This window comes from Phascolarctos cinereus, unplaced genomic scaffold (genome assembly GCF_003287225.1).
Source record: "Phascolarctos cinereus isolate Bilbo 61053 unplaced genomic scaffold, phaCin_HiC Scaffold_9;HRSCAF=440, whole genome shotgun sequence".
Lineage (NCBI taxonomy): Eukaryota > Metazoa > Chordata > Mammalia > Diprotodontia > Phascolarctidae > Phascolarctos > Phascolarctos cinereus.
The window spans coordinates 80,882,755-80,907,889 of NW_027556402.1; the positions used below are offsets into that span (position 1 = coordinate 80,882,755).

The 25,135-nt window shown below is 39.4% G+C and overlaps 1 protein-coding gene across 1 annotated transcript in view; it reads right to left on the reverse strand.

Annotated features, from left to right (window-relative positions):
• The window catches only part of GALNTL6 (polypeptide N-acetylgalactosaminyltransferase like 6), a 240,001-nt gene that overhangs the window by 83,750 nt on the left and 131,116 nt on the right, over positions 1-25,135 (reverse strand). Inside the window, exon 4 of the mRNA XM_020997862.2 lies at positions 14,085-14,192. Coding sequence (XP_020853521.2) covers positions 14,085-14,192 — 108 coding nt within the window. The remainder of the gene's footprint in view (positions 1-14,084; positions 14,193-25,135) is intronic.

A 25,135-nucleotide genomic window follows, 5' to 3' on the forward strand; every position in this document is an offset into this window, starting at 1 on the left:
GTTTTCAAAAGGAGCGCTTGAAAGCTGGCCATTTAAATAGGACATATCCTTGGCGAGTGGTTTATCATTGCCTCCTCCCTCAAGGGTGGAAACTGAGATGGTCCTCCATGTCTGGGAACTGAAGGATGGTTTTCAATAAAAAGCTTTACTGCTCTCAGTGAAGGTGGGGCTGTACTCCTGCTGGCAAGTGGGGGCTGCTTTGAGGTTGTCTCTGCCTAGCTTTCCTTTGCCAAGCAGCTTTATGAGACACCACTGATTTATAATCATTCAGGTGGAAAAGGTCAATATGGTGGAGTGTGCATTCTTCATTCATCATCATACTTTATAGCTTTGATAGCTATTTTTATTTTTTGGATGGCAAACTAGTTGCTTTGGCTCAGTTAATCCTTTTCCTTGACTGGCAGGTGCTTTCCTGACATAAGCCAGAATGGTATACACCAAGGGGCTGGGAACCTGTGGCCTCAAGGCCCCACAGTGGCCCTCTAGGTCCTTAAGCATGGCCCTTTGACTGAGTCCCAACTTCATAGAACAAATCTCTTTTTTGTTCTGTGAAGTTTAGACTCAGTCAAAAGGCTGTACTTGAGGACCTAGAGGGCCATAAGTGGCCTCAAGGCTGCACATTCCCCATCTCTGACGGAGATTGAACAGTTCCTTTTCTACAGTATTAACTAGAAACACTGGGAAATTACCACTTAATCAGGTAGGTCAGGTCCTATTCCTGCTTTAAAGAAGCAGCCCCCTGCACCCAACAGTGGTAAGTGTCTATGCTGGCCTTAGGAAGAATCAGGCTTGGCTACTACTAGGAATGGGGCTTAGGAGGGAGGGCAGCAGGGAAGTTCCTAACAAGGCATTTTGCTGCTGCTAGAGGAAAGTGAAACAATAAACAACCTTCTCTTTCAAAAATCAGCATTAATCTCCAAGCCCAAGATGTCTGCGGGCTTTCCAAGCTTTCCAAGATTAATTACACCAAGAAACACTAAGGTAATTCTGCAAATGGGAAGCCTTTCAATCTTGTAGGCTGATCAGATTTGAATGAACTCTTTAGGATTGGATTATTTTTTTCAATCCATCTAAAGAGCTAAAAAACACTTCAGCAACTGGGAAACTTGTCTTCATCAAGACTTCATTTCTCCTTGTTCATTGGATTTAGAACTAGAAAGCAAGGTCCTTAAAAATCATCTGGTCCAACTGCCTCATTTTGCAGATGAGGAAACTGAGGCCCAGAGTGGGAAAATACCTTGACCATGTTCACCCAGGAACAAGTGGCAGAGCCAGGCTTAGGGCCAGGCCCTCCATTGCTGAATCCAGGCTTTTCATCTACCATACTACCATACTGACTTTTCACACTGTCCCCTATTAATATCTTTTTTTCCCCCCCCCAAAAGGCTAAGGAAAGCATTAGCAGTTACCTAGCTGTGGATAGAGTGCTGGGCCTGGACTCAGGAAGACTCATCTCCGTGAGTTCAAATCTGGCCTCAGACACTTATTGGCTTTATGACTTTGGACAAGTCACTTTAGCCTGTTTGTCTCAATTTCTTCATCTGTGCAATGAGAGAGGGGAAGAGAGAGAGGGAGGGAGAGAGGGATGGATGGATGGAGGGGGGGAGAGAGACAGAGAGAGAGAGAGAGAGAGAGAGAGAGAGAGAGACAGAGAGAGAGAGAGAGGAGGAGAGGGAAAGAGAGAGGGAAAGAAAGAATGAGAGAAAGAAGAGGAAGAGGGAAAGGGGGAGAGGGAGAGAGAGAGAGAGAATTAAAGAAAATTCTGGCATTCTACTCTGGGCCCAAGACTGCCTCTCTCCCCTTTGTCTGAGGTCACAGTGGATGTGTCCTGGTACATCATCTGGAATACAGACAAGTAGAGAAAGACGGTCCTTTCCCTAGGGCAGAATTGCAGAATTTCATGCACCAGCCTATCTATCTTTCTTCCTCCTCTGTCCTTACTACATCTCCCTCTCCCTCTCCCTCTCTCCTTCCTCCCTGTTTGTGGACTACTATTGAGAAAAATCAAACAAAGCAGAGTGAGTTTACCTCTGTCCCAAAGGGATGTGTGTCTTCTTGAGATCATAGTAGCTGCAAGGGACACTGAAGGTATTGATTTCAACTCCATTTTATGGAGGAGGAAACTGAGGCACATAGGGGCTAAATGACTTGGCCAGGCTCCCATAGACAACAAGTGTCTGAGGCAGGATTTTAACTCAGATCTTCCTTACTCTAAAGCTAGCACTTTATGCACTACTCAGCTTTGGACCCTGTATGTTATAATAAATATGCTTACTGATTGACTGACCTACTGATATTCCTACTTCTGATATACCACCAGATAATTTAAACATTTTTATATAGATACGTCTCCTAATTCTTTGCTGAGAATGGAAACTACAAGGAAAAAACAAACAAAGATTTTGTATTCTAAAAATGACTCATTATAACTTAGGAGTGAGCTGGAAAGTAAGTCCTGCTTAACCACCAATAAAAATGGGGGAAGGCCTGACTTGATTTATGCATCAGCATGTCAAAAAACAGAAACCCCTGATGATTGCCGACCGAAAATCTCATCTTCCTGATACTTTCTTAGGGGAAGTCAGGTTTACAAGAGTGGAAGTGAAGCTGAGTACCCAGGAGGAGAGAAAGGGAATGCATGGAGAGAAGTTCCAGCTGCTATTGTGACCTTGCTGAACTGGGACAAGAAGACAGAACCCTAAGAAAAGTATATTGTCTGTCCCTGTGTTTCATCACTATTAGGCTCAGCAACTTATGAGGGGCAGCTAGGTGGTGCAGTGGATAGAGTAGAAGCCTGGAGTCAGGAAAACTAATCTTCCTGAGTTCAAATCTGGCCTAAGACACTTATTAGCAGTGTGACCCTGGGCAAGTCATTTAACCCTGTTTGCCTCAGTTTCCTTGTCTGTAAAATGAGCTGGAGAAAGAAATTGCAAACCACTCCTGTATCATTGGCCAGAATGGGGTCACGGAGAGTTGGATATGACTGAAAAATGGCTGAATTTATGAGTGCCTCTTTGAATCTCAAGGTTGGTAACACTAATATCTAAAATGGAACTAATCATTTCCTTCCAAAACTGTTCTTCCTCTTTGCTTTTCTATGTATGAGGAAACATGTGTAGGTGTATAGGATGTATAGGATGTAGAATCCCTGCCTGTAATATCTACTATCCATGTGACTCTGGACAAGTCACTTAACCTCTCTGATCCTCAGTTTGTAAAATGGGGGTAATAATGACTTACCTTTTAGATTACTGTATCAAATGAGATGATGTATGTTAAATACTTTGTAAACATTAAAGCTTTCTATAAATGTGGATTGTAATCCTTATTACTGTTAAATAATAAAAACAAACATTTATGTGATGCTTTAATTTTGCAAAATGCTTTACCTCAGGTCTTCCTGACTCCAAGTCCAATATTCAATCCACTGTGCAATCACCATTCTCCTAGTTACCCAGACTCAACATTTCAGCTGGCATAATTTTTGATTCCTCCCTCTCTTTTGTCCCCCATAGCCAATCAGTAACTAAATGTTGTCTGTTTTCTTTCAAAATATCTCTTTCATTACATATCATGTAATCATCTTCTAGCAAGTTAGCTGGTCTCCGATGTCCAATCTGTCCTATACACCATCAAATGATCTCCCTAAAATGCCACTTCAATTCAGATACATAAAAAGCCCGTAGGGACTGTAGCCATTGCCTAAACCAACCTCTTCATTGACAAAGAAACTGAGCCTAGGTTTTTACCACTAAAACTTAGTAGCAGAGTTGAGGCCAGAAGTCAAGTTTCCCGACTCCTTTCAAGTTCTCCTTCCACTGCATTATGTCACCACTCTGCCCCCAAATTCTCTATGGTTTCCCATTGAAAAAAGTCCAACCCCCATTGTCTTGCATATAAAGGTCTCCACAATCTGTCCTAATCTTTCTGTCCTGCATTCCCCAACAACAACCTTCCGTTCATCTATCTACTCACTGTTTCTCCTGTGCGCTTTGTTCACTTTAAGCTCCATGTGCTTGGCTTGTGCCATTCTCCTGGCCTGGAAGAGCTTCCCAGTTCCCTCTACCAATCTAGATCTACCCTATCCTTTAAAGTTCATCTTTTCCATGACATCCTCCCATACTGTCATAGCCTATGGTTATTTTTCTCTCCTGTGGATTACCACAGATGATGAGGTAGGAAGAAACAATGAATGCCGAAAATGGAGTCAGCAAGATCAATATTTGAATCCTTCCTCAGATGCTTACTAGCTATGCTAGCAAGTCACTTAACCTCTCTGACCCTCATTTTCCTATGTGTAAAATAAGGGGATCCGCCTTTATAACATCCCTTCCAGGTCTAAATCAAAGGTCCTATAATACCCCCTATCTGGCACTTACCATTCACTGCCTTGTACAAGTCACTCCTGTGTCACAGATGCCCAGAGTTTCTGTTTTTGTTTTTTCAGAGGGAGATGTCTGGGCCAGTAATTTCTCTGGTGTAGAACATTCCTCATGAGGAAATCAGCAATGTGGATTGGTACCTTTTCTGCAACTTATCATCTTAGAAAGTTAGCTAGGGCACTGAAAGGCTAAGTGCTTTGCCCAGAATAGCAAAGACCTAGGTCTTGCTAACCCCAAGGCCAGACTTTTATCTATTATGCCATGCTTCTTTTCCTATTATCTCTTCGTGAAGCCACACTTCAATTGATTTAAGACCCTCTCCAGAAATCAAAGAGTCTCTCTATTGGGTACCATAGCAGATGGATTCCAATTCCTTCATAAGTAAAGTACTCTGGATTTAATGTAATAAAAAAAAAATACAAATTTTTTTAAAAAAGCCTACTTCTTATCTGGGGTCCTGCTAGTTTGATGCCCTGACCTCTGCTGACATCCCCAGCTTACATAGGCCAGAGTGCTGATCTCCACTGCTATGGTCAGTTGCACATGGTTGGCTCACTACCCTCTCCTGGCATAGCTCCTCCTGTGAGATCTGCTTGCTATACTATCCTCAGTTGGCTGAGTCATTTTCCTGGAATGGTGCCCCTTTCACCTGGGTTGCCTCTGCCATCCAGATCATTTCCACAGACTTGGCTTCACGGCTAGCAGAGCCATCTTCAGGTTCGGTACCTTTCTCCCATCATCCAGAACTATCCACAGCTTCTCCCAAATACATTGGCTTTTAACTAGGAGCCTGGGAATTCCCTGCCTAATCAGTGAAAACAAAGCTTTTTTGCGGGGGAGTGTGTGAAATTTTAGCAACACAGGTCTTGTGACAAGGTTCTATCAGACTAGGGATTTATTTTCCTTTTGAGACCGTACAGCTTATGTACAGCTCAGTTACCTTTGAATATGTGGAGGGTTACTTAGAAGTATGCTCATCGTATCCTCACAGAAAAATGCCACCCCTTCCCAACATTCTAATGGAACTTAACTTCTCTTCTGGACTTCAGGAGAGTCAACACCATTGGATCCAAGTGAGGATGAGTGAAGCCTTGATCCAGTCCCATGTCCTTCTAACATCCCTACAGTAGGATTCAATTCAACGAAACATATATTAAGCCCCTATTGTATGCATTGTACCTTTCTTTCCCTACTAGTTTGTCCAGAGGCTGGCAAGGCACCTCGATTGTTTCTGGTTTATTCACATTAGGCAACGGATGGGCATATTTAAATCCCCTAGGATTGTCAGGGGAAAGTATGGCTTCTGTAGTATCTTGTGACTACTCTGTGGGAAATGGGATTGGTGGTAGAGGCAGAGGTATCAGAGAGAGAGAGAGAGAGAAAGAGAGAGAGAGAGAGAGAGAGAGAGTGAGAGAGAGAGAGAGTATGCGTGTGTGTGTGTGTGTGTGTGTGTGTGTGAGAGAGAGAGAGCGCGAAAGAGAGATAGAGAGAGAGAGAGAGAGAGAGAGAGAGAAGAGGAGAGAGAGAGAGAGAGAGTTACTATGGTGCATAAGCACTCTGAATCCATGGATATCAGAACCACAGGGAGAACTTTACTTGGAAAATCATTTTTAAAACCAGGGCTGGCTGTAGATGACCCAGTCAGAAACTGAGTCTCTGTGTTGGTGGTAGAGAATGAATGGGACATGATTCTGAGAAGGTGCTCTGCAGAACTGGGTCTGGTGCTTGGCAAACTATTCCTACTTGGCTGATTGCAGTTCTCAGAACCACAGAATTTTAAAGTTGCAAGGACCCTTAGGAGTCATCTGGTCAAACCGATACACAAAAGGAATCCTGCCCTGACATTCCTGACAAGTGGCTGTCCAGCTCCTGCTCCAAGCAAGGGAAACCCCTCACCTCTATAGGCAGCAATAATCCCTACCACATTTGTCAGCTCTAATTTTAGGTTGTTTTTCTTCTTGCAAGCCTAAATTGGCTTCATTAAAGCTCCCACTCCTTGTTCCTGGTAGGGATTCATATTCAGTAGAGACAACCGTAAAATCTTGTACATGGATATAAAAAGTCAACTTCACAAATTGAGGATGGGGGTGGCAGCAAGAAGGGAGTGGCATTATTAGGCAGCAGTTGCTCTGGACAAAAGTATTTGGATTTTAGTAGACTGCAAGCTCAGTATGTTCCTTAGGGGACAAACAGAATAAAGCTAATTCTTTCTCTACTTTGCAGCATTAAAAATACTAGAAGAGATCGCCTATGCTTCCCTCCTCCCCCATCCACCTACCCTCAACATCCACCCATATATATATATATATATATATATATATACACACACACACACACACACCAGAGTCTTCTCTAGGTTACATGTGTCCGAACACCTTCAATCCGATCCTCATGCAGCATGCATACAAAGCCCTTCATTGTCCTGGTTGCCATAATCTGGGCACTCCACAATTTATCATTGTCCTTCTTAAACCATGGTGCCCAAACCTGAACGCAACACCACAGATTAATCTGATAAGTGTAGAGTACGATGGGACTATCATTTTCCTGTTCCTGGAAACCATGCCCCTCTTCATGTAGCTTATGATCTCATTATTATCTTTTGAATGCTTTGTCACACGACTGACTCATGCTGAGCTGCAGTTTACTAAAATTCAAAGACATTTGTCAAAACAACTAATAATGTCACCCTCTTCTTCCCCATCGCATCCCTTACTTGTAAAGTTGACTTTCTGTCCCTAAGTACAAGATTTTACCTTTATCCCTACTAAATTGCATCTTATTAGGTTCAACCCAATATTCTAGACCAGTGATGTCAAACTCAAATAGAATTGAGAGCCACTAAACTGTACATAAGGATTCCTGTGGTTTTGACTTGGTTTTAAACTATAAAATTTGTTATTGTTCAGTCATTTACAATAGCAACAATAATTGCCTTCTAAACATTTCAATCTTGTTCCCCCAAATAGATTGTAGGAAAGCTCTTATATATATTTTTTTTTACTATTTTCCCATAGTACCTGATATGATTAATAAATGTTCTATAAATATTTTCTGAATTGAAATGTTACTTACCATCATGCCTCCCTGGGAATGGTGGATGAGTTACTTGTGCTTTTAAAAATAAGTGTATTTTAGTTTTTCTTTTATATAAGTGACAGTGGATAAAGTGTCTGTCTTGAAGTTAAGAAGATCTGAGTTCAAATACTGCTTAGACACTTACTAGCTTTGTGACCCTGGGCAAATTACTTTACTGTCTCTCAGTTTCAGTTTTCTTATTTGCAAAATTGATGTGAAAATAACACCTACCCACCAGGGTTGTTATGAGGATCAAATGAGAAAAAAAATATGTTAAGTACTTGGCTAATCTTAAATCTCTGTATAAATGCTGTCAAATAATATTACAAACATAACACATACCAAATGCTTTATGATTTTAATGGTTTCATATACAATATCTCATTTGATCCTCAAAGTGGAACTGTAAGAAGAATTGTATAAGTATCATTATTCCCATTTTTACAATCACAGGGCTACAGAATTTGAGAGTTGGGAGGGAGTTTAGAGACCACACAGTTCAACACCTGTTAGAACTAAAATCCTCTTTAGCACATCTTTGACCCAGCCTCATCCTGGAGGATCTCCAGGTCTGCACCACTTGCTCTTGCCTGAAGCAGACCTTGCTACTTACAACAAAAACAAAAACGAAAACAAAAACAAAAAACCAAGCTCCCTCTTTCAGGCTGCTTTTATCCTCCAGAGATGGATGCTGGATCTCTTCTAGGGTTGCTTGAGCAACTGTTAAAACTGAGTCTACCAACGCTGGGAGCTGTGTCCCTGGGTACTCATTTCTCTCTCCTATTGTACAACTTTGTCTGGACCTCCCTCCTTTAGCCTTGTTTTCCTGTTCCTCTTATTTAAATGCTTACTGTTTCCATGTGCCTTGGGGTAGTACTTCATTCTAGACCTATTTACAGCAATTGGTCTTTATCTTTTTTTTAATTTAATTTTTAATTTTTTTTGACAGCTCTCATGGTTGGGAGGATTTTCCTTCTATCAAGTAAATAAACATGATTTTGCTTTATTCATCCTAATTCCGCCTTCTGGGACCAAATTTAAGGAGTCTAACTCTCCTTCCACATGATAACCCTTCACATACTTGAAGACAGCTATCATACCTTCCTGAGTCATCCTTTCTCCATTGTTTTACAGATGAAGAAACTGAGATTCTGAGAAATGAAACATCTTGCCCCAGGACTTAAAGTTGGTAAAAGGCAGACCAGGGATTTGAAAGCAGCTTGTCTAACTTTAGATAGGAGCTCTTTTTCTTTGTAAAAGTCAGTACAAAATAATCTTCAAAAATATGTGTATAAAACTATGGCTTCTTCATTTCCTGGCACAAATGGACCGAGCCTGACTCAGCCAGGGGAATGAGGTCCTGGATGTGTGTCTTTTCTGAAGACTTCCTATCATGTTTGAGGTCTGAATAATGATGTAGAGCATTGCAAGGAAGTAAAAAAGAAAAGTCCCTTAAAATATCACTACCATTTTTCATTTTAATATACTTTTTATTAAAAAAGATTCATGATTCATAAAGTATTCCTTAGAGCGACAGGTGAGCTTCAATATTTATGATTCTCTGATTGCTTTAGCATTTTGGAAAATAAAAATGAGCCCCCAAGTACAATTTAAATGGAAAAGATTAAAATTCAGGATTATGGACTTTTCCCCATTTGAATAAATACTGACTTTTTTGCCTGGGAGTTAGAGTTGTCAGCCCTAATTTTCTGTCACTAGATGGTGTTTGAAAAATTCCTAAATCCTCCCTCAAGAATAATAATAAAAAGTTTTAATTTCTTAAAACTCAACCATTCTAGAACACTGTCCTAAACCTCTTGTAGGTAGAATCACTGGATGTTTCATGCTATGTTCCAGTGCCTTTAACTACACCTCACACCTCTGACCTCTGATTAGTTACCTTGCAAATGCATCACTCTGGCTAAAATGGAAAGAAGGTGAGAGTGTTTGTGGAGTGGCATAGAACTCTAATTATTTCTGGAAAAAGAGCTCAGAAAACATATTCCATACATGTAAATGTATACACATATATATAATATACACATATGTGTATGTATATGAATGTGTATCTATCTATTTATCTGTGTATAATCACTTTATCAACCATGCAATTATACCTTTTTTGTTGTTCAGTCATTTTTTCAGTTGTATCTGATTCTTTGTGATCCGATTTGGATTTTTCTTGGCAAAGATACTGGTTTGCCATTTCCTTTTCCAGCTCATTTTACAGATGAAGAACTGAAGCAAACAGGGTTAAGTGACTTGCCCAGGGTCACACAGCTAGTAAGTGTCTAAGGCTGGATTTGAACTCAGGAAGATGAGTTTTCCTGACTCCAGGCAGGGTACTCTGTGCACTATGGTGCCACCTAGCTTCCCCAATTATACCTATGTATCGTCTTATAAATAGGTTATGGAAGGCAGCCTGGCACAGTGGATAGAGAGCTGACCTTGGAGCCAGGAAGACCTGAGTTCCTTCCCTTTCTCTGAAAGCTGTAAGACCTGGAACAGGACACTTAGCCTCTCAAAAGCCAAGGCAGCTCTCTGAGACTTGAAAACTATAGAGAAGGTATTGACATTCCTTCCTGGGAGCTCTGCACCATGGAGACCACAATCTAGTTCCTATCCCTATTCTTCTGTTTTCTCTCTCCCACTCCAAGCTGTCTCAGCTATTTCATTGCATGTTGAATATTGTTTTGTTAATAGGGATATTTGCATACAACATAACATTCTGAGTATGCTAATGAGTGAAGGATTTTTTTTTCTGTCAGAGGAATAAATACTACTATTTCTAATCTAAACCACAACAAGAACTACTACAAAAAGTCATAAGACGACACACTAGAATAACGTTACTGATTAAATACTGAAAGGTTGGCAGCCCTAACCATATTACGTTCATAAGACTGTGTAGTCTGAATTCCTTAGCATGCATTCTGATTCAGCCAAGAAGGGTCATTGACATAGAAAAAAAGGTAAACTTTGGCAAGAAATCCACCCCCCCCCCCGAGAAGGTGAATAAGAAAAAAAAGTATACAATTAATGACAATTTTGTGATTAAGTTCCTCCTGGAAAAAATGTTCCATTCCAGTGACCATTTAAAATGCACAAAACTTTCCTACTTTACTAAATTTTGATAAATTGTAACATTAGAATTTGTGATCTTTATGTGTATCTTTCTCTGTGCCATTTGTGTTTATTTGAAAAGCCTGTAATTCAGAGATGGAAACTTAAGTGGATGAAGAATAGAGATTGTGATATCACTAGATGAGTAGCCCATCAAGTTAGCTCATTAGTACCTAAATCTTGTTCAGGACAATGCAGACAGACAATAAGCTAGGCTCAGAAGCGGATAAGAGGAGAATGGGTTGGAACAGACGTGGGAGACTGCGCCTGCCAATGGCATCAAGCTTTTCTTGACATAAAAGTCCATCTCTCTCTCTCTCTCTCTCTCTCTTTTTTACTATAACATTCTTTCAGTGATGCTAGATGGCAATAAATCACTGAACATACGGCCTGAGAAAAATACAAATATCAGGAGACCCAAAGGGCAATGGAGAGATGTATTATGGGCATAAAGAGATTGCAGCATATTTCCAGCAATGACAGGCCCACAATAAGAGATATGCAAGATGTGATATAACTGAGTTAAAGCTGCAAAGGAGGAATTAATCTCAGATAACTTATGTGACTTACTCAAAGTCAGACAGAATAAGTAGCTGAGACAGGATATGAACCCGTGTCCTCCGATTCCAAATCCAGCATTCTTTCCACTATACCATATGACTTGCATCACTATGGACACACAAGTAAGAGGATGTAGGCCATTCATGTGTAGTGAGAAGAAGTGATAGAGTAGATAGACAGATGGACAGTCAGTGCTATGATGGTATCCATTAAATATTAAAAGGTCACTTTAACTCAGTGGGCCTCAGTTTCATCTGGATGAGATGGTCTCTTAAGTCCACTATGGTTCTAAATTTATCATCTTGGGGAGGAGAGGAATAAAGAAAACATGTAGGGTAGAACCTCTATGGAGAATTTATGGAAGGCTATGGATAAGAATTCTACAGAATGAGAATGTTGGGATGGGCTGTCGAAAGGACTGTCTACATTGATGAGTTCATGGATCCATGTCCATGTCTGTGTCCATGTATGTCAGGATAGTTGAACTTCCTACCATTTATGCAAAATAAATCAAAAATTAAATATTACAATTTAACTATTGAATTATGAAATCTTCACATAGAAGAGAAATTTTAGACCATAGGAGTTAAAACATCGAATTTTAATGTTTCTAATGGATATCAGGATAGCACTAGGATTGTCTGTCTGTAATGCCTCATTCTCAGGGAGAAAACATGACTTGTTGAAGATCAGGCAGTGAATCTATGCGGAAGCTTGGACAAGAACCCAGTTCTAACTCCCAATCCAGTGCCCTTTCCATTGTACAATGCTGGTTCCTTCAGATCTAGAGTAAGCTTTTGCACAAATATAAATGACTCTCAATTGGATTCCTGAAAAAGACCATGATTTGGAACTGGAAGGGATCTTAGAAGTTTACCTAGAACAACCACCTCATTTTACTCCTCCTCCTCTTCTTCCTCCTCCTAGCTAGCATTTATATCGCACTTACCTAGGCACTGTTCTAAATGTTTTGCAAATATTACCTCATTTAATCTTCACAACAGCCCTGGGAAATAGGTGCGATTATGATTTCCCATTTCACAGTTGAGAAAACTGAGGCAAATAAAGGTTAAGTGACTTGCCCAAGGTCACAAAACTATTAAGTGTCTGAGGACAGATTTGAACTCAGGTATCCCTTATTCCAGGTTCACACTCTATCATACCACTTGTTCAGTTGTTTTTTGTGACCTCATTAGGGGTTTTCTTGGCAAAGATACTAGAGTGGTTTGCCATTTCCTTTTCCAGCTCATTTTACAGATGAAGAACTGAAGCAAACAAGGTTAAGTGACTTGCCCAGGGCAACAGCTAGTAAGTGTCTGAGGCTAGATTTGAACTCAGGACCTCTAGACTTCAGGGTAGGCACTTTATGCATTGCACCACCCAACTGCCTTACAAATGAGGAAGCGGCCAGTCTAAGATTACATAACTAATAAGTGGCAGACTTAGGATTTAAACCCAGGATCTCTCATTAGAAATCCAGTATACTTTGTAGGGCAGGTGAGAGGCTCTTCTAACTACCTGAACTAGACTTTTCAGTGAAGCCATTAGACTAAGAGTCAGTGAAGATGTTACCCTGTGGTCCTGTCTGGGAGTTGGGACTTCAAGAGTCTACCTCATCAACTCAACGGTATTAAACTGTATTGTTGGGGCAGTTAGGTGGTACACTGGATAGAGCACCAGCCCTGGAGTCAGGAGGACCTGGCCTCAGACACTTAACACTTACTAGCTGTGTGACCCTGGGCAAGTCAGTTAACCCCAATCGCTTCACCAAAAAAAAAAAAGGACAAAAAATTAAAAACAAAACAAAACAAAACTGTATTGTCCTAGGCGGCTCCTTTGTGTAGTGGAGAAAGGGGCAGGAAAGAGCCTGGGGGACTGGTGGTGTCTGTGATGCTGGAATGGAACGCCTCTAGTAGCTACAGAAAGATCCTCTTATGAAGTCATAGTTGTCTTCATTATGCCTGAAAGAAGCCTCTGGTAAGACAAGAAATATCTCAGGGTTCCAGGAGAGATCTATGGAGTGAACTTGTGAACCTGGGTCTGGATTCAGAGCAGAAGCCAATAAATGGCAACCTCAGCATCAGACCATGATTTCATCCCTCCCTCCTTGATTTGAATGATACAAGTTCTCAATCATTGCTTTTCTTCAAAAGGAAACCAAATGAATGGGTTTCTGATATTATCACATCTGAACAGTAGCAAGAATATTTTATGTAAGAATGAAACCGGGCACAATCAAGTAGAAGGGCATATGGAAGGCATTTGGGGGAAAATCAAAAGAATGAGAAAGTCTTAGGGTGGGAGATGGTCACAATTATTGTGATCCCAGCTTTGACACTTAAAATACTCTGACACCTAAAATGCTTTCACTACTTTGCACTCCATTCCTGGACCAAAAAAGCCAAGAGCATTTGCCCCCGAGGTGAGAAAAGCAGCTCATTAAAGGCAGCATCTTTTAAAAACAGAGACTTAGTACTAGCCCCTTAGAAAAAGAGGGCAACCTGACTGAGAACTCTGACACCAAAGAAAAGATTTCGATCAGGGCCAGCTCCAAGGACACCGCTGTGCAATAGGGTAAAGTTTGGTTTTGGCGTCCTGCCGTCTTTCTGAAGAAGCCCCTTTTCTGTCTCCCAGCCTCAACTTTCTGTCTATCCTGTTTACTATTCTGTAGGGTCTTACCCTTGGTTACCAGTTTACTAAAGTGCTATTTGATTATTAGGGTGTCATCTGATCAAGCTGCCAGTGGTTAGAGGGGATTCCTAAATCCTAAAAAAGCCTTAATAGTCAAAGGAATAATGGAATGACAGATTAAAGGGTTGATATTTTTAGAGGGGGGAAGGACTGCTACATTTCTACTCATATTACACAGGTAGGTGACTGCCTGCTTTCAAGGACAGCCCTAATTTCAATCCAAAACTGTTCTGGAACCCAGTTACTCACTCTTGCCAAGCTGGTCCCAGATGGAACTTTATAAGGGACGTACTTCCTGTAGATATGACCAACTCTAGAACATGGAACGTCAAACATTCCTCCTCCACACATCCATACCTAGGGTGGGGAAAAAAAAAAACACCCAAAGATAATGAATTTCAGAAGGGAAGATGGCCAATAAGAAATAGGATTTATGAAAAATCCAAAAGCATTCTTTGTCTACAACTACAAGCCCTTTGGTGTTATGTGATTACTTGGAAGAAGGAAACAGGGTTTTTATACTAAATTCTGCAAGTACTGAAAACGAAATATCAGTACAGTGTTAAAATTCCTAATACAATAGATTATAAGAAACTATCTATATTTTTCCCATCATATATTTGTTTTTATGAGAACCATTTAAAATAATAATCATAATCATATACTAGTGACTGTTTACTTTGTTCTTGTACATTCATAATATATAATCATCACCTCAAACTATGAGATTATCTAAATTCTTTTGTCGTGCTGGAATCTGTTATAATGAATACTCTGTAAAGTCATAAGTTATTTTTCTATTATACTTTATGGTTAGAAAGTATTTTTATATTTATGTTTTCATTGCCTTATCGAGACAACACTGCGAGGTGGGAAATGCAAATTTCATTAACTGAGGCTCAGAGACTTGCCCGAGGTAACACAGCCAGGATAGATCAGAGACAGGACTTGAATCCAGGTCTTTTGACTCCAAATGCAATGCTCTTTTCACTGAACTTTGCTATCAAACAATTTGCTGGGACTTACCAGTTTTTTGTTTATGCAAAGATTTTTGTTGTAGTGGTATTTATCGTAACAGAATTGAAAGTAATAGCATCAGAATTATAATTGCCCACTTTGAATTATAATTACATGTGAAAATAGAGAAATTCTAGAATAGCTGAAAAAATAGTACAAATGAACACATTAATATGTAACATCATGTTCAGAAGCATTCCTCACAGTAAATAAACCACTTTGTAGGGTTAAAATATATCTTCCCTCAACCTGACCTCAATTTACTTGTTTCTACGGATCTACTACCGTCTCATCCTATAACTTCTTTAAGTCTCCTAGGCTTGCTTGCCTTGAATACCCCAAGAAGACCCTCCACAAGCCCCTCAGCCCCTTCTCCCATTGGTGAGTTCTTCTTTGAACCTCCATTTTGTGAAAGGGCCCAGACTGCTCTGCCTTCTTTCCCTTCCTGGCTCTGTTCCTGACATTCTAGGCTTCTCCCTCCCTTTTCAGCCTCCCTTTTACGTGTTATCTTATCCCATTAGGAATTAAGCTCCTTAAGGGCAGAGACTACCTTTCATTTTGCTTATATTTGCAGTTCCTTCCTTCCTTCTTCCCTTCCTCCCTTCATGAATGGCAAGGTAGAACTGCTGCTGAGCATCCCTCTCCTTTTCAACTCTTCCTTGGGGCTGAGGTGACAGAAACATTCTAGTGTTGAATCACTGACCTAGTATCTCTACAGCATTTTGAAGACCTAGGACAATGGTTACAATCTTCACCCCTTCCCCAGTACTTCATGAACTCCACTGAATCTAGTATGAGTCCACCTGACCTAAAGCTAATCATGTCACTCCCTTCCTCAAAAATCCATTGCTTCTTCAATTAAGTTTAAATTCCTCAGTCTGACACTTAAGGTTCTTTAGTTTCTGATCCCGATCTACCTTTGACATCTTATCTCTGACTATTGCATTACACAGACTAAACATTCCAGCCAAACCCACTAATTCCCAGATGCCCCTCATGCTTTCCTGACTCCTCTCCTTCACTTTTGCTGTTCCTTTAGTTTAGGTCACTCTCCCTGTGGCATCACCATCCTTCTAGTCCCCCAGGTTTATAACCTCAATGGAATAGTCAATTCACCACTCTCAAACAGCATATATAAATCACTTGCCAAACCCTGTCATTTCTACCTTCACCGTAGCTCTCATGTTTGTCCCCTTTTTTCCCACCTACACAACCACCACCCCAGCTGGCGCTCTCATCACTATTGCAGTCATCTTTTCATTGGTTTCCCTGCCTCAGATCTCACCCTACTCCTACCCATCCTTCCACACAGCTGCCAAACATCATTTTTAAGTGTAGATCTGACCATGTCATTCTCTTATGCAATTGGCTCCAAGCAGCTCCATGTTACCTCTAAGAGTGTTTACGGTCTGTCATTTAAAGCCTACCTTCCCAATGTTGTTATAAACGATTCTTCTTCATGTATTATATGGTCTAGTCATGGTATTCTTCCTATTCTTATAAATATAGATTTCCAATGTAATTACTCTTCGCTACCACTTCTTAGAATTTCTAGCTTCTTTCAGTCCTCACCTCAAGTGGCATTTTCTTCATGAAGCTTACCCTGATCCTTCTAGGTGCTAGTACTCATCCACTACTCACCAACTTGTTTCCATTTTGCCTGTACTTTAATATGACCATTTTATTCCTAGCATCTAGCACAGGGGTGGGGAACCTGTGGCCCTGAGGCCACATGTGACCTTCTAGGTTCTTGAGTGAGGCCTTTTGACTGAGTCCAAGTTTTGCAGAACAAATCCTTTCATTATTTTTTTTGGATGATGATTTATTATCTTAATATTAAATATTATTTAAATTTAATCTTAAACATCAATGTAGCCATTAGTCTGGCTTGGCAATTACTCACAGATAAATGAATTTTAATGCATAAACTGTAATCAGTCATTTCTTCTAAATCTCTATCTCTGCTTGTCCATTTATTTCCATCACTTTTCTTTTTATATGGCCTTAATTAGCATGTACTCTTTCTTTTTTAATTTTTCATTATTTTACAATGGTCTTATACTTGCTGATATTAATTGCATCATAATATTCTAGTACAGTGATACACCATAAGTTAGATAAGCAATTCCCCATTGTTGTATATTTAGGTGTCTTTGAGGATTTATTATTATTTTTTTTTGTAATTAGAAATAATGCTGGGTTTTTTAATGTGAAAGTTTAGCTCTTATTTTTTTTCTTTTTGAGAATAGTTTTAGGATAGATTTTTAATAATGGAATTATTGGAATAATATTTTACTTATACTTGCCTTTATTCTAACTTGGATTATAGTTAAAAATAATCTCACTTCTGCTAGAATTATAAACTCCTTGAGGATAAGGACTGCATGACATTCAACTCTAGGGACCCTCTAGAGTGCCTAGCACAGGGGCTTTCACAGTCTTACATTTATTTTCCCCCATACACTCCAGTAACAGTGATCTATTTGTTATTCTTCTTACACTCATTCCATCTCTAGCATCTTTGCCTTTCCACTTGCTGTCACCAATGCATGGTGACATTCCCTGTATCTCCATCTCTTAGCTTCCTTGACTTTTTAAAGACTCAGATCAAATCCCTCCTTCTGCAGAAGGCCTAGAAAGGTAATCATAGTTGCTAGTGTTTTTCCCACTGAGATTATCTTCCATATAGTATCTATACCTATATCTTTTCCTAATTATTTACATGATGTCTTCCTCATTAGAATGTGAAGATGTGAACTTTCTTTATATCTGTACCTCTTAGCATAAGGCCTACCACAAAGTAAAGGCTTAATAAATGCCTGTTGACTTGACTTTAATAGGTAGATGCTCAATAATTGTTTGTTGGGTTGGATCCAGCTGTTAAATGTGACATCTAGAATAGTCCCTGTGACCTCTGAACTTGTCTTAATCTTTCAGAATGATTGCTAAAAATCATCAGTCATCAGGTTCGGTGGGCAGGCTACTTGAGGGCTTCCACAGAATCTGTGTTCCATAGTTAGTTCTATGAATGTGTATAGGCATTTCCAGATAAGTATATAAAACACACAGGTGATAGATAAATTAAAAAATTAAATTGAAACATGTTATTAAAGATGATTTTGAAAAATTATAAATCTACTCTATAATTCAAACAGACGTGGTTTGAATGCCATTTGCATAACAAGTAGAATTGGACATCCATGATTCAACCAAATGTATCTGGGGAGATAATTTATGGGTTTGGCAAAATTGCTTATAACTCTAGTGCTTTATCTGGCTAAGACCATTAATTATTAAGTGTATCATTTCCTTCACGAGGAGTTGTTTTTGAAAATAACTGGGCCAACAACAAAAAGGGTGGAGAACTTGTTTGAATCAATTCCAATGTCATCAGTTTGCAATTCACTGAAAGCATCCAGTATGCTAAATATAACAAAAAAGTGACACCCATTTCTGAATTAATCCAGGCTCATAAATGTTTCATTCCCTCATGGTATTAGATTTTCATTATTCAATGTATACACAAGAAGGTTTGAGATGTAACATCGCACATAAAGTACCAGATGCAATTCCTTTGTCAAGGAAATCTCAATGGAGTTCAGTGGAATTGTTTTTGGCACTGCTGGGCTGTGGGGTGAACCTCTCACCACCACATCCTAGTACCTTAGATTATACCTAGCTATAGATTTAGACAAAGATAATACAAAAGAACCTATATCCACATGGCAAGATAACTTAAGAGAATTTCTGAGAGTGGTAGATGTGGTGGTATTGGTTTTTAAACTTTCCTGGAGATCAATCTTAAACTCCTCTAAAATCCCTTTAACTAATAAGAAAAATCAGACAACCCCCCCGCTACTCTCAAGGCCACTCTGTTCTTTGGTATCATTCAGAAATCTGAGGCTGACTCAAGTCTGAAGAGATCTTCCTATGGCAAGTTTGGGGCTAGAATACATTCCTGAGATTCACATAGGCCTATCTCACTCTCTGGGTCCCTTTGAGATTCATGAGTGCTGACTTGAGGCCAACAGTGTATAAATGGGATAGCAATGATATTTATTTGAATCTAACAAGCATTTATCAAGTGAGATAACATTTGTAAAAAGTACTTTGCATAGTGCCTGACAAGTAAATGTTGAGTCGTTTTTCAGTCATGTCTGAGTGTACGTGACCACATTTGGGGATTTCTTAGCAAAGAGTGGTTTGCAATTTCCTTCTCCAGCTCGTTTTACAGATAAGGAAACACAGGCAAACAGGGTTAAGTGACTTGATCAGGATCACAAAGTTAGTTAGTGTCTGAGGGCAGATTTGAACTCTGGAAGATGAGTCTTATTGACTGCAGGCCCAGCACTTTATCCACTGTACCACCTTCATGAAATTTATAGTCTAGTATGATGGTAAACTATTTTTTGCCCCACAGCACACTAAATTTTTTTTTTGACATAAGGAACCCTTTTGACAGGAAAGACATGGTCAGCTCTTTTACACTCATCTCTCTTTGATGACATCCTTAATGCTTCCCCTCTTGCACAATTTGTAGTTGGCAAGGAGTTGACAACAATGTTGGGATACTGAGGCATGCAAGTGAGACTGCAAGTATAATATGATTTATTGGACATCTAGTTAGTGCCTGCCAGCACATCTTTTGGGAACTACTACTGGCCCAGTCATGGTAGCACTGAACCTCCCTTAAAAAGGTGAGGGATACTTGTGTGACACCCTTCTTAAGCCTTACTGTACTCCCACCTCCCTATCTTGGGGAGAAATCAAGATGCAGAGCTAGGGCTTGGTGTAGATCTCCAGCAAACACTTGGATGAACACAGCCTTGACTGGCCTCCACCTAGTTCTTGTGTCTATCTGGTTTTGAAGAATACTTAGAGTGGGTCATACAAGTGAATTAAAGTTAAGTTAATGCCCACAAGGGTGAAACATACCAAAATATTTTTTTAAAATGCAAGTAAAAGAGGCTACAGAGTAGGTTTTTTTTTTTTTTTGGTATTATGGACCCCTTGGCAGTCCGGAGAAACCTATAGACTCTTTTTCAGAATCATGATTTTAAATGTTAAAAGTAAGAAACATAAGACTACAGAAGAAATACATTTATCCAGATAGTAAAGAGAAAACAAAATACATTCCTGAATCACAGATTAAGAACTCCTTTTGCAGTGTCATAAATTGGTGGAGCCAGACAGGCCTTCATGTTGGTTGGCTGTTGTCCTTTGTTCTCAAAGAGGACCAAAAAGACATCACTGGGTTAGAGTCAAGTTACAGTATGTTTGATTGTGGCTGATCAGACCAATATGAACTTGGAATGCTCTTCCACAAGTTGAGCACAAATAGTCCCATTTGGGATGAATTCTCTAAAATTGTGCATCTTTTGAGCTACTTCTATCTGCTTTGCTCACAGAGCACAGTGCCTTCTTTGATGCAGGTAAGGACAGTCCTGTGCCGGCATCTCCCATGTCATACAGTCAATTCCAAAGTTCTTCAGAGAGACCTTGAGAGTATCCTTGTGTGGCTTCTTCTGACCACTACGTAAGCAGTTGCCTTGTGTGAGTTCTCCCTAAAATAATCTTTTTAGGCAAGCGCACAAACACTGTTTATGGGCCAAGGTACATTTCAACTATTCAGTGCTGATAGAGCCACATTGATTAGTGAAAAGGACAGATCCTAGAGAGATAAGCTGAATACTTTCATTGTGTTCTTAACAGACTGCCATCAATCAATGCTGAAGCCACTGAACATTTACCTTAGGTTGCAGTCAATCCCCCTCTAGCCAAATTTCCAGCTGAAGAAAAGGGACTTCAAAACAATCATCTTAAAGACATAGATATTACATGGTACACCTACTTCATCATGTGGGTACTTGTTCAACATAACCCTTCATGCCTTCCCATCCTGTGTGGTCCTTGTCCATGTCTTCCCATAGATACTCCATAGGGCAGTTACCAGGCATGCTTGGACTTTTCCTTTAGATCTCTTGGCATAAATAACATAGATACTAATGGAGCTCATGGGTTGTCCTTCAGCTATCCCTTGCTCTCCTTTCATGACCTGATCATTTCTTTTCATCTGTTTCTTTGATGGCATCCTTAATGCTTCCCCTCCTACCCAGTCTGTAGCTGCTAAGATAAGTCAGTCTTTTCATCTCCACTGCCCTTTGGATAACCCCCAACTTTCATTCTTCAAAGCTGGTGACATTCCAGAACTCTCAGTCATAGAATAACACCAGAAAACAGAGGAGACATGGCATATATAAGACTGGCCTTGGAATTAGGGAAAGCTGGGTTCAAGTCTTGCAAATGGCATATTCTAAACACTGGCATGTCCAGTGTTTAGCACAGTGCCTGATACATAGTAGGCATTTCATAAATACTTGTTGTCTTACCCTCTCTGCATTTTAGGAAGCTAAGACTAGAAGTTATAGGCAAGTTGTAGATTTGTGCCAATGAAAGGAGCTACCACACTGATGAAATCACAAGTCTAGACCAATAATATGTGTGCATGTATGTGCAGACATTATTTTCTGGGCTAAATATATTGTTATACTGCTTTTATGTATATTCTAAAAAATGAAATTATAGTATCATAGGGACAGGCCCCTAACCGTAACCCTAACTTTTTTGGTAGGCTCACATTTTAATAAATAACTTCAGAGTGCTAAGTACCAATGCTTTTCTAAAAGATGACTTTAATATTTTAAAAAGAGAGAAAACATCCGTTAATAACTCATTTTAGTACCTAAAAATTCTTACTGCAAAGAAGTTTTTCCTATAGCTAACTCAAATCATGTCCGTTTAAGTTTGATTTTTGAATTCATTTATAGATAGATAACAGATGATAATCATCCTTTGGGTAAAGAATCATTCTTATCCTTGAAGAGGCCTTCTCTTTTTCAGGTCAAGCAGTCAGTGCTCCTGAAACCTTCCCACCTAGTAAGCTGTGAGGCCTAAACTAATCTGGTCCTTTAGGAAGAGTCAGACCAATACCTAACTATGAGCCTGTCTAGGCAATGTCAATTATCATGTCTTATATTTGAACATAGCCAGTGTTTTCTACAACCTCCCCCCTCTCACCACACCAACCTGGCCTTTTCTCCAGTTCCTCTATCACAACGACTGTTCCCTTGATCTCCTGGCTTGTCAGTGACCGTACTTCTCCAATAGAAACAACCAAATGGGAATTCATGGGCACAGGAGAATGGGTGTTTGGTTTCTTGGGTGAAAACATGGGTCTCCAGAAGAATATACTTGCTGTTACACTTGTCAAACACTGTGTTTGTTCTGAAAGACTCTATTCATATTTCTGACACATATCCTGACAGTACCATATGTTGTTCTGAAATGAGAGCTAACTACAGAGTTGCAATATTTTAAAACATATTTCTTGATGAAATTTTAAACTTTATAAAAACTAGCTTTCTTCCTGATAACACAGATATTTTTCAGTACCATTAAAATTGATATATATATATATATATATATATATATATATACATATATATGTATTTATACACATGTTTAGTTTTTATATCACATTCATTTATAAATATATACCCCTCCTTCACTACAGAGAGCCATTGCTTATGATAGAGAATAAAAAAAGGAAGAGAAAAGCAGCATTTTAGCAAAACTGATCAACATGTAAACTGAGTTTAATGATCTATGTAGGGTTCCATACCCGCAGTCCCTCAAACCTGTGAAGAAGAATTACAGAATCATAGATTTAGATCTGGAAGGGATCTTATCTTACATATGAGGATTTGCTGAAAGTCATACATGAAATAAGTGGCAGAGGCAGGATTTGAACTCAGATTCTCTGACTCCTGATTGCCAAGAAAACCCCATGGCCATTAAGAGTCCGACACAACTGAGTGACTGAACAACCACAATGACCTCTGACCCCTAATCCAGTGCCCTTTCCCAGCACTATGCTGGTGGTGGCAACAAAAACAGCAACAACAGCTAGCTTTATAATAGCTTTATAAAATACTTTACAAATATCATCTCATTTTCTTCTCAAGAGGACCCTGAGAGGTGAGTGCTATAATTACCCGCATTTTATAGGTGAGGAAATTGAGGCTAAGAAAGGTTAAGTGACTCGTCCAGGGTTACGTGGGTAGTTCGTGCCTGCATCTAAATTCGAGTTCAGATCTTCCTGACTCCAAGTCCTGTAGTCTCTCCTAAGAGGTTTATTCTCATATCAAGCTTATCTGAGACTATTGTTTTGTATAATAATGAATAGGGACCATTTTGTGTACCAGTTCATACTTAAAATGAGTGAAAATTGTATGCTTGTCTAGGTACATTTTTTTCTGTAGTCTATGTCTCATCATCAGCTGTAGACCAGAATACAAATATACAGAATGGTAAGCTGAATCAAATCACAGTAATCACTTTGACTGTAAAATGAGCTTCAGTAAGAGGTAGTTGTCAGCGTGATAACCAAACTGTTCCATAAAATTTAAGATGAATAATTATAATGCAAGCTGGTGGTCATAATTCCCATAAATTATTGTTGGAACCATTCCATGCTTAGCCAATAATTAATAATCATTGGCTTGGTGAGTCATCTAAGATGAATTTCAAATGATTAAAATGCCTGATAAAAAGTTACTCTCTGTCAGCCATCAAGAATAGTAATTGATCTGAAAGATATGCACGTTCCAATTTAATACACTGATCAACTGGGTTTCTAAAACAAAGAAATGGCAAATATCTGAAAATCTATTGCCCCAAATTTAGATAAGTAAATATAATCTGGAGGCAGGAAAATCTTGATTTAATGGAGTCATATAATTTTGTTAGACAAAGGACAGAAAACTTCTTAATGATGGAGGGTTATATACTTTTTAGCACTATCTATTTGGGAGTCAATTCAGTTAACATTAGGAGAGCACTATGGTACAGTGGAGAAAGTCTTGGGGTCAGAGAACCTGGATGCAAAACCAAACTCAGATCCATATCATGTGTGTGACCTTGGGGAAGTCATTTTACATCTTTGGTCCTCAGTTTCCTCATCTGTAACATTAAGGATCTGGACTAGAAAGGCTCTCAAATTTCTTTCAGCTCTATGATCCCGTTAAAGTTTAATTTCCAATCTGAAAGAAACTCATAGATATCGGGACAGCGCCAAATCAACTGAGCTATACAAAATCATCTCCTGGGTTGGATATGATTTGTGTGTCACTGGGCCAATTTTGACATGCAGGGTAACCACAGCAGTCCAGTGGAATAGGAATCAGAGGACATGGCTTTAATTCCTGGCTTCTTTTTTACTAGCTGTGTGACTTTGGCCTTTATCATGACATAAGGATGATGAAGGCTATTCCAGAAGTACATAAGCACAGGCAGTTTCTACCAAGGCAAAAAGGCACCAGGAATGGGTCCATTGATGTTCACCAGTTAGGCACTAATCTAGCTATGTTTGGGGAGGTTTCATATCAGGCTGGCCATTCGGTGGTGTGTGTGATATGGGAAGGTCACTTAGTGGTGTTGACTTCTCCTGTATGGTTTTCATTGGTAACACATTAAAGATGCCCAAATTGACTACCTGCCTCTCCATAGCCCTTTGGGTGAGTTCCATCTTCAGTTCTTCAGTGATGTTCTATTATTCTCATGTGACTTGGTAGAGTAAAGCATTATTGTACAGGATCTTCTTTCCTATGGAACCTATCCAGCACAGGTGGAAGATGGTAAGATATTCCATATGCTCCTGTTGGCTGTTGACATTGTGCTAACTATATTGAGTTCCAGAACCTTGAAGAGCCCCTGTGAAATTCCCATATACAAAAACAATAACATTTGTTCTTTCTTTGCCTACTTTTGAGAACATGTGAGGTTTGAATGTCTAGAATATACTGGATATCTAATATATTTTGGATTAAAATATGATAGTAAAGAATATTGAGTATATTTGAAAAAGATACAGTTCAAATCTCATTGCCAGGAACACAATTTTATAATAAAAACTTCTGACTAACAAGTTCAATTCAATTCAATGAACATTTATAAAATGCTTATTATGTGGCAGGTTCTGTGCTAAGCACTGGGTATCCAAAAAAGAGGCAAAAGACATTCCTTTCCCTCAAGGAGCTTACAATGTAATGTGAGAGACAACATTCAAACAAATATATACAAAGCAAGCTATATACAAGATAAATAGGAAATAATTAAAAGAGGGAAAGCACTGGAATTAAGAAGGTACTGAAGAGGAATGAATGCTGGATTTAGTAAATGGTCATGAACATTTTGAACATTTGTTTCTGTCTTTGACCTCCCTA